A 14514-nucleotide genomic window follows, 5' to 3' on the forward strand; every position below is an offset into this window, starting at 1 on the left:
AATAATTGAAGTCTAGAGGTGCTAAAGTACCATGCAGGTGTCAAAACAAGATCCCAAAGCTGCTTGGGAATATTCAACAGATGTTAAAAAAATAAACAGAAGTTGGATGATCAGAATGAGATTCTTGAACAACATTTTAGAAACAGCGGAGACCTTACCACGAGGAGTGGATTCACTGTTACTCCATGAGAAGTCTATTTCCACGGCAGTAGCCTTTTAAATTTTTAAATATGCAACCTGTATATAGATAAGCATGGGTTTTAGAAACACAAAACCTAAGTCAAATAAGAGCATATTGGCAAAAAAGTTGTGGCAGGCACTAAGTTGTCACTGAAGATCTGGTTGATGCAAGGTTGATGCAACGTTATTGTCCCTGTTCTGCAGCAGAGCATTAAGAGAAGAGATCATCCTTTCTGCCCTGAAAGTTGGGGGGGAAAAAAAGAATGAAATCCTGGTTGCAGTGAAGGCAGTATTTTTTCTTCTTTATTTTCAGTAGTGTTCAGACTTGTCTTTCCCTGTCCTCAAGGCATGGTAGTTCAGAAATGGCAAGGACTTGCCTCTCTTGTGAGTATTTCGGTTACAGATGCAATGTATCTTTATTTGTCTCTGAAATAAAGCTGTAATAAATAGTCACACCAGTAGTGTGAATACAGTTATGTTTGTAAAAACGGTACAGGGTTTCCATTGGGATAGTTATTCCATTTTAGAAAGCTGTACCTGTACTACGTACTGTAATGGTATAATTATTTCAGTGGTGTTTTTATGTAATGCAATTTTTATATTTAGGTGAGGTGCGTGTTAGTTACAGAGTGAGGGAGCTATGCCAATATAGTGTTCCACAGTTCTCAGAGCATCAGCAGAGACCTTAGCAATGCCTGGCTCAAATTATCCTTTTGAGTAAGAATTACCTTGCATTTCTTCTCACTTAATTTCATCTGCTGGGGGAGCGCCCAATGGCATCAGTTGTTTGGAGAGAGAGTTCATCTTTTGCTACCTGTACAAAGCCACATAGCTAATAGAGAGAGCCACCTCTTTTTCTTGACCTGAGCACCCAGAAGTGAGGGTACTGTGTTACAGGTGTTGCTGTGATTGTAATCTAGTGGCGGTGGTAACGATTTTTCAGTGTTCCTTGTTTTAAGCACGTTACTTGAGATGCCTGCAAGAATTCTGGGGCTTTTGGTTTTCCTTTTCGGAAGGAGCTGAAATGTTGAGTTGTGCGAAGGCTCAAATTCAGCATGTGACAGTGGAGTTAAATCCCGAATCCGTTTTGAAAATATGTGCCTTTGGCTTACACAGAGCTTAATTGCACAGACCTTTTCTTTCCTGATGGTGAGGCTAAAAAAAAGCAGGAAAACAGCTTGACTATAGGAGCGGGGAGGTGGGCAGATTCCCTCTTTGTTATAAACTTTAAATATATCTGCTATTTTAACAGCTGAAGGATACTAAGCAAGTAAGCAGGGGTGCAGTGTGAGAGCTGGCATTTAAGAAATGTAACCTCTTTTTCTTTTTTTTTTTTTTGTAGTATGAAATGTGACAGGCCAAAAATACCTTAGAGATATCCAGATTGCAAGGTCACTTCTGTTCATTTTACACAGAGTCACAGCAGAACTGATGCGTTGTATATTCTTGATGGAAAAATTTGGAGGGGGAAAAAAAAAAAATTAAAATTTTGCTGTTGGGAAGCAGTATTACCAAATAATTGAAGATTGTAAGCTTAGATTTTCAACAAGGGCAAATTACCATAAATCTTTTGACTTGAGTAAGAATTATGATACGCAAAGCATAGTTAAAAAAAACAAAACTGAATGTTTGCTCTTGATATGTTGTTTGGACATAAGATTTCTGTGTGCAAATAACTGTGTAAGTTGAAAAGCCACGAAAAATTGTCACCCTCATATTTGTTTAGTTTGCATAGGAAAAAAAATAATCTGCTAATTAGTTCTTGTTTGCTGTTACGATATTACACCACTGGACTCTGATGAGAAAAGGGAGAGAATTAAAGGAATTATCTAAACAAAATAAGCTTTCAATATGGCACCACTGAAAACAATACAAAATGTGAACGGTGGGCTTATATTACTTGAATAGTGGCAGGTAAACACAGAACTTTCTGGACTGCATTGATTCTCTATTATCTTCTTGGTCTGGTTCTCATGAGTGCTTCAAAGGAAGCATCGAAGAAAAGAAAAAATAGATCTATGATAAGCAAATGTAAAGAGATCTACCCATAAGCAAGTACCACATGCCAAAAAGATAAAACTTCAAGCTTTATTTTTCCTGCTTCCCAAATCTGGATGATATTTTAAGTACCTAGGCTTTATGAAAATGAAAAACTGAGTTATAAGGGAAATCTAAACCACTCTTTTTTTTTTTCTTTTTTTTTTTTTTTGGAAATAAAGCACTTTATCTAAGCACTAATCATTGTGCTTTTCTAATCATTGTGCTTTGGCAGGATTAGAAGCTCGAGGGTAACTTAGATGCAACTTTAAAAGCACCTTTGTTTGCATGGATAGATGGAGGTGTCACTTTGAACTTCTTGTCTCACATTTACATCAAATTTTTGCATTAGCCACTAAGTTCAAAGAAGTTGAAGGTTCTGGGACTTCTTGGAGGAACGATGAAGTTATCATCGAAGAGGTGGAGAAGGCCAGGCTTCCTTCCCCATTGAAGGATTTCAATCTTCAAAGCCAAATCTTCTTTCTCTGTGCAAACTCCAGCAAACCTTCCCCAGGCTCAGCCTTTGTAATTGTTCTGGGCCACAGCAGATAATTTCTGTGACCTGACGCCATAGTTTCATGCTGGATTATGTCAGCGTGCTCTATCTGGTGTTCTGACATCTCTTCTTGCTTCCTGCGGTGACAATAGCGGCTGGGAGGCAGAAGAGGTGGCGTTAGCTGGGAGGCCTTCCATGGCTTTCCAAGGGGGAGAATTAATTTTGCAAGTCCTGGTGGATTCTGCTGTACTTTCTGCTCTTTTTACCTGGCTCTAGACCCTCTGAGTAGAAGAAAGGAAATTATGGAGTGCAGGCAAAGCATCCAGATATTTACATATAATAAATTCAAGACAAAGAGGAGTAGTATAAACCCCCTGCTGCTATGGAATTGTCTATGGATAGTGTGAGGGTTAGTGCAAACCTAAAAAAGTTGCATCCTTTTTCTTTTCTTTTTTTTTTTTTTTAAGATAAAGACTGTGTAGCAAATGAGGGAGCAGAAATCAAAATGTTGAGACATGATAAATGTAATTATTCTGTTTATCAAGACATTCTGAATTGTGGAAGGGAATTCGTACTGCACAAATTTAGAGGCATTATGTTGACAAAAATGCTGATTTTGCTTTAAGCAGAAACCGTGGTTAGGAGTACATTCTGAATTTCCAATCTATTGACTATTAAGATAAATAAAGTAAATAATTTTTGTCAACAGAATGAAGAGGACTGCTAGGGAGTTGCAAATGAAATGGTGGGAGGGAGGGCTGACACCTTCTATTTCTCGTGCAACAGTTGTGCAGTTTGTGGATATTTAAGAAAGGAGGGGTTGGAGAAGAAATTGTTCAGATAGTTTTCCAGCTCGTGTTTTTTGAGAGGCCATTGTGGTCTGTACAGCGTTCTTGCAGATGGTGGGCTCATCTCATGGGATGAATGGGTCTTATTAGCATCAGCTTCCTTGGAGCCATGAGTTTATCAGCCAGATGCCTGAGCAGGGTCATCCTGCACAAAGGGTAAATCTTCCATAAAGTTTGCAAGTTCACCTGTTTATCAAGAGTCCTGTAATGCTTTGGCATCATTGCTGTGAGTTTTGTTTTCAAAACAGCTATTTTAATTGGATGGTTTTGAGAGGTCGGAGCAGAGATTACCCTCTACAAGTCATCTTTTTTTATCTTTAAAAACATGTCTAGAAGAAATGTCATCTCAAATGGAAATCTTCTAGAAAGATAAAAGGCTTTATAGAAGCTTTGTAGTAACTGCATTTAATTCAAGAGCTTTGTGGGTTTTTTCTCTCGGTTGTTTGTACAGAACAATGTTAAGTGAAAAATGAACAAGGGTTCATGTAAAACCTGTGTAATACTGGAAGCTGAGGTATTTCCTCAAGTGGGGGTTAAATTGTTTTCCTTAAGCCGGGAAATGCGGATCTTCTGGTGAAATTGTTTCCACGGTGGGTTTTTGCCTAACCTGCCAGGTGGGGAGCATGCACTCTATTTTAGAGATGGACAGCAATTACTTCGTGATAGCCGGGGCCACTGAAGGCACCGCATGGTTGAACAGGGACACACCACTTAGCAAAAGTATAAAGGTTTATCAGAATATACCGATCCTAGTTTCAGCCAGTCCAGGTTGAAGCACAGAGAAATGTTTGCATGTAATGTATGAAGAGTGAAATTAACCTGTTGAAAAGAAATGTTTCACACAGAATAATTTTTCTTCTGCTCCTGTTTTTGGTGGTGGGGAGCATAGTGGTTGAATTTCATCATTAATTACGACTTGTATTTTTCTTTCTTGTTTCTGATTCGCAGTGTGTGCTGTACTTGTGGGCCTTGAAAATCCTTTACCCCAAAACACTGTTTTTACTTCGTGGGAATCATGAATGTAGACATTTAACAGAGTATTTCACATTTAAGCAAGAATGTAAGTCTGCCTTATAACCTTTCCCCTCTTAACTCCCCTTTCAAAAACTTGATTTCTTATTTTGTAAGTAAATATTTCGTACCTGTTTACCATCAGTAATTTTAAATGTACATTTGATGTTAACTATCAGTAATTTTAAATTGTAACCGCTGTTCCCTGAGAGGGCGGTCGTCCTGCAGGGGCTGGAGAGGTTGTCTCAGTGGTGGAGGAATGAAGGGGTTAGACCCCCTGCAGCGGGTAGTGACCGACCACCCCTACAAACCCGGCGGTGTGTCATCACTTGGTGCCGCAGGTATCGAGCCACTCCAGCTTGCCAACCTGGCCTGGGAAGCAGCCCGGGGCTACTGTGGGTCCATCTGGGCCTGGATGCTCTGAGCAGACCCACGGTGCTGCTGGGTTTTGCTGCTGCTGTGGGTTTGCTGCCCCACGCAGCAGCCCTGTGGGCAGAACCTGCCGGCACGCCAGCTCTGGCACCTCTGCGACTGGTCCCTGATCGCTAGCGGGGAAGGTGGCATCTCACCGGCTCTCAGCTGCAGCAGGAGAAAAATGCAAGGGATGTTTATGGTTTGGGGTTGTTTTTTTTCCCCTTTAAGTATAACATTTTCCATGTAAGTAGGCTCAAACTTTTTGGTATGCTCTTTTTATAGGAGTTCCTTTCTGCGTTGCAAAAAAGGATACAGTGACACATAAAAGCTCATTAGATGTAGACCTTCACCTGCACAATGAAGCTTTTTTATATTTTTTTTTTCTTTCTGTGGCACTGTAAGCTGAAGCTATTGCCATAAGTCTGCGTTCCCTTTTTAGCATCAGGGATAAAGGAAATGTTAATTGGCTCAAAGGCTTCATGGTTTACCGAGTTTATTAAGCGTATTGGTAAATTAACATTTCAGCTTCATTGTACCACCTCGTTCATTTCATAATGGCATTTCTGTAGATAATTAATTATAAAGGACTGGGTTAAAGTTCTGATTACTTCATAGAGAGTATATTGAGCAATAATGTAGGAGGTGATAACCGTTCAGCAAAAAATCAGCAGGCTCTTTAAGGCTTGCTGTATAGATTTCATAGCAGACTATAATGGTATATTAAATTGTTTATTTACAGGTTTTTAGAAAAATATAATAAACTTGGCAGAATTTTTATTAGTTTCACCTCAGAATGCGAAGAATTTTTCTAGCAGTGAATAATCCTAAATAATTTTTTGCATGAGGCAAGCTTTGGTACAGTCCTCAGTGCAAGAGAGAGCTGTGAGAGCAAAACTGAGATATTAAGTAGCACCCTAATTTCTTTTTCCATCTTAAATGTTGATGGCACTTTCTGATACTGTCTTAATCTTTAAAAGGTAAAATCAAATATTCAGAACGCGTATATGATGCCTGCATGGATGCCTTCGACTGCCTTCCCTTGGCTGCTCTGATGAACCAACAATTCCTGTGTGTACACGGTGGCTTGTCTCCAGAGATCAACACCTTAGATGACATCAGAAAAGTAAGTCTGAATAGTGCTCAGGTCTAATAAGTGAACAGTTAATTGCCAGCAACTAAAATGTGAATCCTTTCTCACTGTTGTTCATTTATATAAGATGCTTGTATATCATTTGGACATTCATGTTGACATTATCACTTTTTAAAGGTCTTTTTAAGTAGAACATAAAAGAAATTGCTGCACTTACTCGTCTTTTATTGAGGTGAGGAAATAACCAGCATCCAGTAAAACAAAAGATTTATCATCTTTGTGTTCTAAAAAATAATAAATGTGTTAGGTGTATAAGTATTTAGGAGGGAATGAATACATAGCATTAATTTATTTTACATGTTACCTACTAGCACAATGTAAGCACATCACCCGATGATTCCTTGCGCCTTGTTTAGCATTCTGCGCTTTCTTGGAGAAGAGATAAAAATAGCTGTAGAAAAACCTCACAATACTTAAAACATCTAATATAAAAGTACGATATGATTGCAATGAATATAGTCAAAACAACATTACTATTTTAAAAGGAGTCAAGGACTTCATTCTCAATAGGTCTTGCCATTGCACTTGATTGCCGAGGAAATTGTCAAAGCAAGGCTTAGTAAGTTGATGCTTGTGTGGCAGTCTTGTGTTCTGAGAAGTTTCTTATCAATCTCATGAAAGTTCAGAGAACAATGTCAAACACTTTCTTCACATAATCCAGTGTTGTTGCATGTTATCAGGATTCTAAAAGAGATGTCAGTTGATATTTCTGAAAAGAGGTATTTAAACCATTTATTCTGAGTGTTTCCAGCAGAAAAGATTTTATTTCTCGCTTGTGTTTTGAGACTTGCAAACATGCATATATACTTCTGAGCTTTAAAGTTACCAAAAGATAAGTTATATTCTGAGGTTAATTTGTAGCCTACTAAGAAATTAATATGGTTTAAAAAACCCCAAAACTTGAGCCAGTAATTACATGTTTTGGTTTAAAAGCAATTAGATTAAGATATTAACAGCACTTTTAAAAATTACTGAATGTAAAGTTTTGTTTCTGAGGTAAAGGCTCACTATCTCATTAAACAAATATATTCTCTGCCTAAAGATTAGGTGGCTTTGCCACAATGTAACAGCAGAGTAAAATTGTTTAGCTCTGAGATTCTAGATTAGTGTCATTAACTTCCCACCACCACCACCACCACTAGCAGGTTTATTCATCTTTGGCAATTGGTAGGAATTGGTTTTGCATATTTATGAATTGTTATTTAATTTAAATGAATTATAGTTACAAAAGCATTAATTGGTAGAAGGCTGAAATAAGTTTAAAGTGTAGGTATGCTATGTGTATTTCGTAGCAAGGACCCAAAGGTAAAATTGTAGAGGACTCTTATTAAAACCTTTTAACTGAGTGTTTAAAACATAAAAAAAATATTCTTTCACTTCGATTTTTTTTGGGGGGGGAGGTGGGGGGGAAGGTGTGTTAGGTATGCTAGTAAAACATTACTTGATCTTTCTGGTCAGAGTAGAGAATGTTTTGGACTGTGAGCCTGATTCATACACCCATCTTAACAAGGGTTTTCTTTTTATATTAAAGAGTTCTTGCAGAGGAATACCAATTTTTACTGTTTCCCTATTTTGCTATGATTTGTCTTATTTGCAGTATGATTCTCTAGAAAGCAGTTTTAGCTGCTTAATTAGGGTTAAGGTTATGAGAGCAAAGAAAATGTTGTGGCAAGATGCTGTAATGCAGAGATGTTGTCTTGGTACTTAAATACAATTTTTTGTGAAAAGGTATTTAAATAAAAATGGGAACTTGCTTTGAAATAACTTCTGTATTTTTTTCCTTGAAGTGCCTCACTCACATAAATTGAGTGCTATGATGTTTGAAAAATCATGAAATATAGAAATAGCATCTTCTCTCTTGTCCACTGAAAAGCTTGCAAAAACAGTAGAAAAAGGAAAAAAATTGCACACAAAATTTCACATAGAATGGGAATCCACTGTATCTCTTAATTTTTGGTTGTATCTGTTCCTTCTTCTCTTTGTTACTGTTAGCAAAGAGTGTTTTACCGTTATTCAAAGTCCATTGCTTTAAAGCTGAGAGTAACACAAAGCTGAAAAATAGATTGCTTTGGGTCTTTGCTTGCCAACCCATGGAATGAAAAATAGCAACTTTACTCCGGCCTTTCTGTAACACATAGTTGAAAGAAGTTATTATTTCTTTGTCTCCTATTTTTCTTAGTTAGATCGATTCAAGGAACCACCTGCATACGGACCTATGTGTGACATCCTGTGGTCAGACCCGTTGGAGGACTTTGGAAACGAGAAGACTCAGGAACACTTTACTCACAACACAGTCAGGGGGTGCTCGTACTTCTACAGGTGAATATTCCTACTTTGAATGGGTTCCTGTACGTGAACTTGTTCTGGTTTTGCAGTATAAATGTTTGCTTGAAGTTCATGGCAATACTTAGATAATTGGGCCTCTTTTTCTGCGGGCCTGCCTTGTTTTGGGGTAAATTTATGTTTGATTTATTTGAATCTTGCTTTCACCCACAACTGGGAAACCCTAAAATGACTTAATTTTATTCACCAAAGCCTGTGTATTTTGCTTATTTCTGTTCTTGTAAGTTAGGGAATGAATGTGTCACTTTTAAAAAGGGGTAGGTAACTACATCTCCAGTTTGAAAATTAGAACTTAATTTTGAATGAAAGATGTCAGCATTGGAAAACTCACTACCTATTGCTCAGCAGGGTAAGTAAAAATTGAGGTTTCCCACACGCAGGTACTTTTTTTCCCCTCCCAGTTTTATCAAACTTTTGTTTGTGTTTGGGAATAGTTCTGCTCAAGAAATTCAGGAGTGGAGCAGCATTGGTTAAATGGGACTTGCTAAGAGCTGAAATGCAAGCGCGTGCCTGTAACATTCTTGCAGACACATGTATGGACTGAAATGCGATGACATCGAGTTGTAATTCATCATCGAAATTGTTTCTTTCTATTGATGTTTGTTAGTAAAATACCAATGTCAGAATATTCCTGAAAAAAGTAGCAGCAATGGGGATAGAAGGACATCTAAAGCAAATCTGTGGGTTGGCTTGTGACTATGTAAGGGAAGCTTTCTTCTGTTTTTTTTCTGTGTTCGGTGGTAATTGTCCTTTAAGCACGGAGGAGTTTTGTGTCTCCCTCTGTGTAAAGAGGCAGGAGACTCCCTCTCCTGCAGGGATTTTGGGGGATTTGGGGGGTGTGTTACGGTAGCTAAGAACAACTTACAAGGACACCAGAGTAACAAAACTGTCAGGGAAGGAGGTTAAATGGCAAAATGAGCCATGTATCCAGTGAAATCTTAATTAAAATATTGAATTTTGTTTAGGAGAAATGTGACGATGCTATTGAAATGTTAAGAGGTTGTTGAACCTTTTGAAGGGAGCGGTTCTGCTTCAGCCTGCACTAGCAGCATGCAAGTCTAAGTTTTCCCAACAAGCTCAGCAGAAGGGAGGGAATCCAGCTCTTTTAGTTATCTGAGAAAATCTCACCTTGAACGTAGCTGACCCGTAGCTGTGTAGTAACGTGTCGAAAGTAAATCAATGGCTTCCACCAGTAACCAGGAGACAAAGCTGCTAGAATCAACCTTCTTGTTGGTACGTTAGCAGGAAGGAAACAGATGGTTTGACTTTTCAGAAATTAGTTTTCCTAGTCCTTTCTTCCAGCCAGAATTGCTGCAGCGTGGGGATGGGCTGAGAACAAAGCGGTTTGCACTGCAGCCCGGGCAGCCGGCGCGCACCTTTAGTGGGCAAGTTGTACCACCGCCTTCGCATCGATAGCATCTGGAAGGTGCTCGATAGATGTGTTTGGTTGCATTATGAAAGAAGGTGTCAAGCTGTTGCAAACAATTGATCTGTGCAGAAATGGGCTTATGACTCTGAGGGCTTAAATCATTCCTCCCTCTTCCTCTCAGCAACGCCCTGTGCTGGAGCACGCCTGGGACTCCCCGGCGCTGCTCACTGCAAACAGTGAGTAATAGCAGTTTCTCCTCATGAGCCGCTCTCAATAAAGTGAAAAGCCTTGCAAACATGCCTTGTGCTTAGGTACAGGGCTTGTCTGAACTGGAACAGCATTAAGATTTTAGTTTTGTTTTTTTTCCTGAGCTCTGTTTCTTACAATTACCGTAAAATTTCCCTAAAATATATGTCCCTTTCCTCCTGAAAGTATATCAGATCGAGTCTGTGTACTGACTCATATTCAGAATAGTGCATACTTCAGGAAATATTTGGAAGATAGCTAATTGTCAGGCCATGTGTGAGGGATGTCATGCTTAATGACACAAGCAGACGACTAGCTTGCAGTCACGTTATCTTGTATTACATAAAGGCAAGTGTTACTCTTAAAAGAAGTGCCTAGTTGCTCAAAAAGGTCACCAATTACTTACCTAATGATAATCCTTGTCAAAAAAAAAAAAAAAAAAGTAGCCATCGGTGTGCAGTATCTGATTTTGCTTGCCCGTTCGAGTTACTTCTGAGAAAAGGAGCGAAATTCCCTGAACAGCCAGCTCAGCTTGTAAATGAAGGACTGAATTATGCAGTCCTCCTTCAAGAGTGTCTGTTGATAGGATGGACTTTGCTTATTCTTCAGTGAATAAAACTTATTTGCTTCTTTAGTCATTTCCAGAAAGGAAAGTTAAAAGATAGCAGCGGGCATTTTAAAGGAAGGACAGGAAGATTTCAGGCACACATGTGAGCCAGGGAAATGATTTCTTGGGGATGAAAATCTCTTAATCAATTGCAGGAAGTAACTGTAATAAATAACTTTCATTTTATCAGACCTGTTCTTTATAATGGCAAGTTTCAAGTGACTTTTCTCTGATTTAAAGCTATTTCCTATAACGAAATGCTATGAAGAAAATAACAGTAATGTGGCATTCTAAGTGTGCACATGCAACATGTTAACGGGACTTTCCAGCTCAGTAGTACATGGTATTTTCTCCATTCAGCCAAAACTCATTTGTGAAATATTGAGCCATTTGTATGAGGTAAATACAAATGAGAAAGTATAAAGACTGTAGCTTGCAGTAGTCTGACAAGCTTCTCACTACATTTCTTAGGTGATTGCTCACGTACAGCTTGTTGAATTTCAAACTGGTCGAGATTTTCTTCAAGAAATTTCCTTTTGTGTAAGAGTTCTTGAAACTGTTATGGCTAGCACTGTAAAATGTTAGATCTTGAAACCACAGACCTAAACTGCCATTTAGAGATGTAAAGAATAGCCAGCTTGATTTTCAAGGGTGCTAAAAGTCAACACTTAATGCATGCCTTTTGCATCCTGCAGCATTTCACAGTGTGGATTGTCAAAATTCATTGGTCCTTGGAAATAGCAATAGCACAATGCCACAGTGAAAAGTAACTGTAAAATTTAAGTAATTCTTAGAAATTTATTAAAGTTCTCTGTACCTTAAAGTGAACAAAGAGCACTAGTGATGAGATTTCATTTCCCCTTTCTGAAATTTAAGGTTCTGTCCTTCGCAGTCGTGGTCACGTTTGATGCAATTTCATGAAAAAGTGCAAATAATTAATGGAGTGCTAGTTGTGTAAATTGTTTTTTAATTATGACCCAAGTGAAGCTTTTCTTTCATCCTTACCAAAATAATGTCATATTCAGGGAATGTTATGAACAAGAAGGAATTAATTTGTCCCTGAGTGATATTCCCCCCTCCCTTCCCACCCTACCCTGATTTTTCAACTGATCCAGCCAGTAAAGAAGTTTTCCTCTTTGTTTATCAGATGACCTAGTTTTGACCTGAATTTATTTAGTGAATATTTATTTGCTCGTAGCTGGTTGTACTGATCTTGCCAATGACCCACTGCACTTATTTCATGGACTAGCGGTACAGTCGTTCTCAGGTGTTTCTATAAGAAATGTATCTGACTTGGCAAGATATACTGCTACTTACCGATAGTCTTGAGAATGGCTTCTTTCAGTGATTAGAAAGCTTGAAGAAGTCAGTTGGACTTTTTTTCTCTCTGAAAAGAATATCAGCTTACGGCAAGACAGCCACTAAGTGTGTTTAGGCAATTGATGAGGCGTGGGGGAAACTCTCCTTTCGAAGCCACACTAGGATGCAGAATGTCATCATTCCCATAAGATTTACTGGATGGATGAGGAATTAAAATGTTCTTTCATCACATTCAGGCAAAGTTACTGTGCGCATGCATGGTCTTAACTGTGAAAAATTGTGCTTGGATCCATGCCCAGTTTGTTTCATTTCCTTTGTGTCAAAGCTCTGGTAAAGAACACTGGGAGTTTGGTTGCATCACTGAGTTAATTAGCAGTGTCTTATCCTACATAAAGTATATCAAGGGCTTCCTATCAGAGGTAAGCACATGTGCAAGCTTAACGCTTACTTTCTGGGATCATCGTTGTGTATAGACTTGGTTAATTACTGGCTGTTAACAGGAGCATGAGTGTGGCATGAGCCTGGCCAAAGTCAATGGACAGCCTCAGAAGTAGAGTAGATACTCAGAAGTTTTCTGCAGGCAAGGTGCTCCAGCCTCTTGGGTTTTCTTAGTGAGTTTAATATAAGTTCTTAAGGAATGTTGAGCTTCATAAAGCTGTTTGGCTGTTGACTACATTGTTATCTTTTTCAAAAGCAGCAAAAAAACACCAGAGGCAGAAATGGTTAACAGTGGCAGGAGTGGCTAGCACTGCAGACTACTCTAAGAACTTCATTTGCCAGCCTTGGATAGCAGTGAAATGATACGGCCTTACAGATGCTCTGGGGTAGAATAATATTTTTGGCCCTGCCAGCACATCATTTCAGTGGTTTACTTTACATGCATGTGAAGTTTGTGAGCATGCAAGGACTAGAGAAATGTCTGCTAAAAGGTTTTGAAGACTGTAGCATGTTTCACCTCAGGGTGTGAGGCACAGTTGTATGAATCACAGAATCACAGAATGGTCAGGGTTGGAAGGGACCTCTGGAGATCATCTAGTCCAACCCCCCTGCCAGAGCAGGGTCACCTACAGCAGGTTGCACAGGACGGTGTCCAGGCGGGTTTTGAATGTCTCCAGAGTGGGAGACTCCACAACTTCTCTGGGCAGCCTGTTCTAGTGCTCAAGTCCCTCAGCCTTTCCTCATAAGAAAGATGCTCCAATCCCCATATCATCTTTGTAGCCCTTTGCTGGACCCTCTCCAGCAGTTTCCTGTCCTTCTTGAACAGGGGAGCCCAGAACTGGACACAGTACTCCAGATGCGGTCTCACCAGGGCAGAGTAGAGGGGGAGGATGACCTCCTTTGACCTGCTGGCCACACTCTGCTTGATGCACCCCAGGATGGCGTTGACTTTCTTGGCCACCAGGGCACATTGCTGGCTCATGGTCCACCAGGACTCCCGGGTCCCTTTCCACAGAGCTGCTCTCCAGGAGGTCAGCCCCCAACCTGCACTGATGCATGGGGTTATTCCTCCCCGGATGCAGTACCCTACACCTGCCCTTGTTGAATTTCATTAGGTTCCTCTCTGCCCAACTCTCCAGCCTGTCCAGGTCACGCTGCATGGCGGCACAGCCTGCCAGCATGTCAGCCACTCCTCCCAAATTTGTGTCATCAGCAAACTTGCTGAGGGTACACTCTATCCCTTCATCCAGGTCATTGATGAATATATTGAACAGGACTGGACCCTTTCTGGACCCCAGAATGTTGGGGTTTTTTTGCAGTAGCAGCATTTTAAAGGGATTCTTTTGCCCACTTTTCCACTCTTCCTTCTCCCAGGCCAGAAGCTTTTTGCTGCCCTCACATTATCTGCCCATCTGTATTGGTAGAATTGCTCATGTGCTCCATCAGACCTGGGAACACATCCAGTTGTATAAAGCATGAGTCTGCAAAAAAGTTATGTATTTATTCGTTCTAATCCCGTGCAGTTCCCTGCTCCGCTTCTCAGTGCAGCTCTGCAGGCAGCGCAGCTAAGGGCAAGAAAAAGCAGGTGGAAAGAGATGTGCTGGGAGCTGCCTGGGACAGCACAGCAGCAAAAGCATTTGCCTTTAGAGACTGAAGTGCGAGGACAACGGGCTTTGCTGAAAACCTGTTTGTATACGTGCATGTAATCCTAGAGAAGCTGTTGGGCTAAATTTGAATGTCCTCTCTTTAAAGAAATGTTTACGCCTCTGTTTCAACAGTATGATGAAGGTATGAAAAAAAGTAGATTAAATCCATCCAGTTTTTCTAGTTACTGCTGGAAAAGCAATTTGAGAACACCTGCCATTTTGGTTCATGTTAGCAAAGTATTGCTTCTCTTCCAAAACTGCGTAGAGGTAATCAGTGATCATGCAAAAGAGACCTCAGAACTAGTAAACTATGCATGAGGCATTTTAATGAAAAAAGGATGCCGAAGTAGGGGAGTATCACAGTCACATACTCCGTGGAGAATAACATCTCTCTAGCTTAGCGGTGGGG

General features: G+C 39.8%; 1 protein-coding gene across 1 annotated transcript in view; it reads left to right on the top strand.

Annotated features, from left to right (window-relative positions):
- Positions 1–14514, top strand: part of PPP3CA (protein phosphatase 3, catalytic subunit, alpha isozyme) — a 285188-nt gene that overhangs the window by 230189 nt on the left and 40485 nt on the right. Inside the window, exons 5-7 of the mRNA XM_009885532.1 lie at positions 4510–4621; positions 5964–6109; positions 8316–8455. Coding sequence (XP_009883834.1) covers positions 4510–4621; positions 5964–6109; positions 8316–8455 — 398 coding nt within the window. The remainder of the gene's footprint in view (positions 1–4509; positions 4622–5963; positions 6110–8315; positions 8456–14514) is intronic.

Source organism: Charadrius vociferus, unplaced genomic scaffold (genome assembly GCF_000708025.1).
Source record: "Charadrius vociferus isolate BGI_N301 unplaced genomic scaffold, ASM70802v2 scaffold55, whole genome shotgun sequence".
Taxonomy (NCBI): Eukaryota; Metazoa; Chordata; class Aves; order Charadriiformes; family Charadriidae; genus Charadrius; species Charadrius vociferus.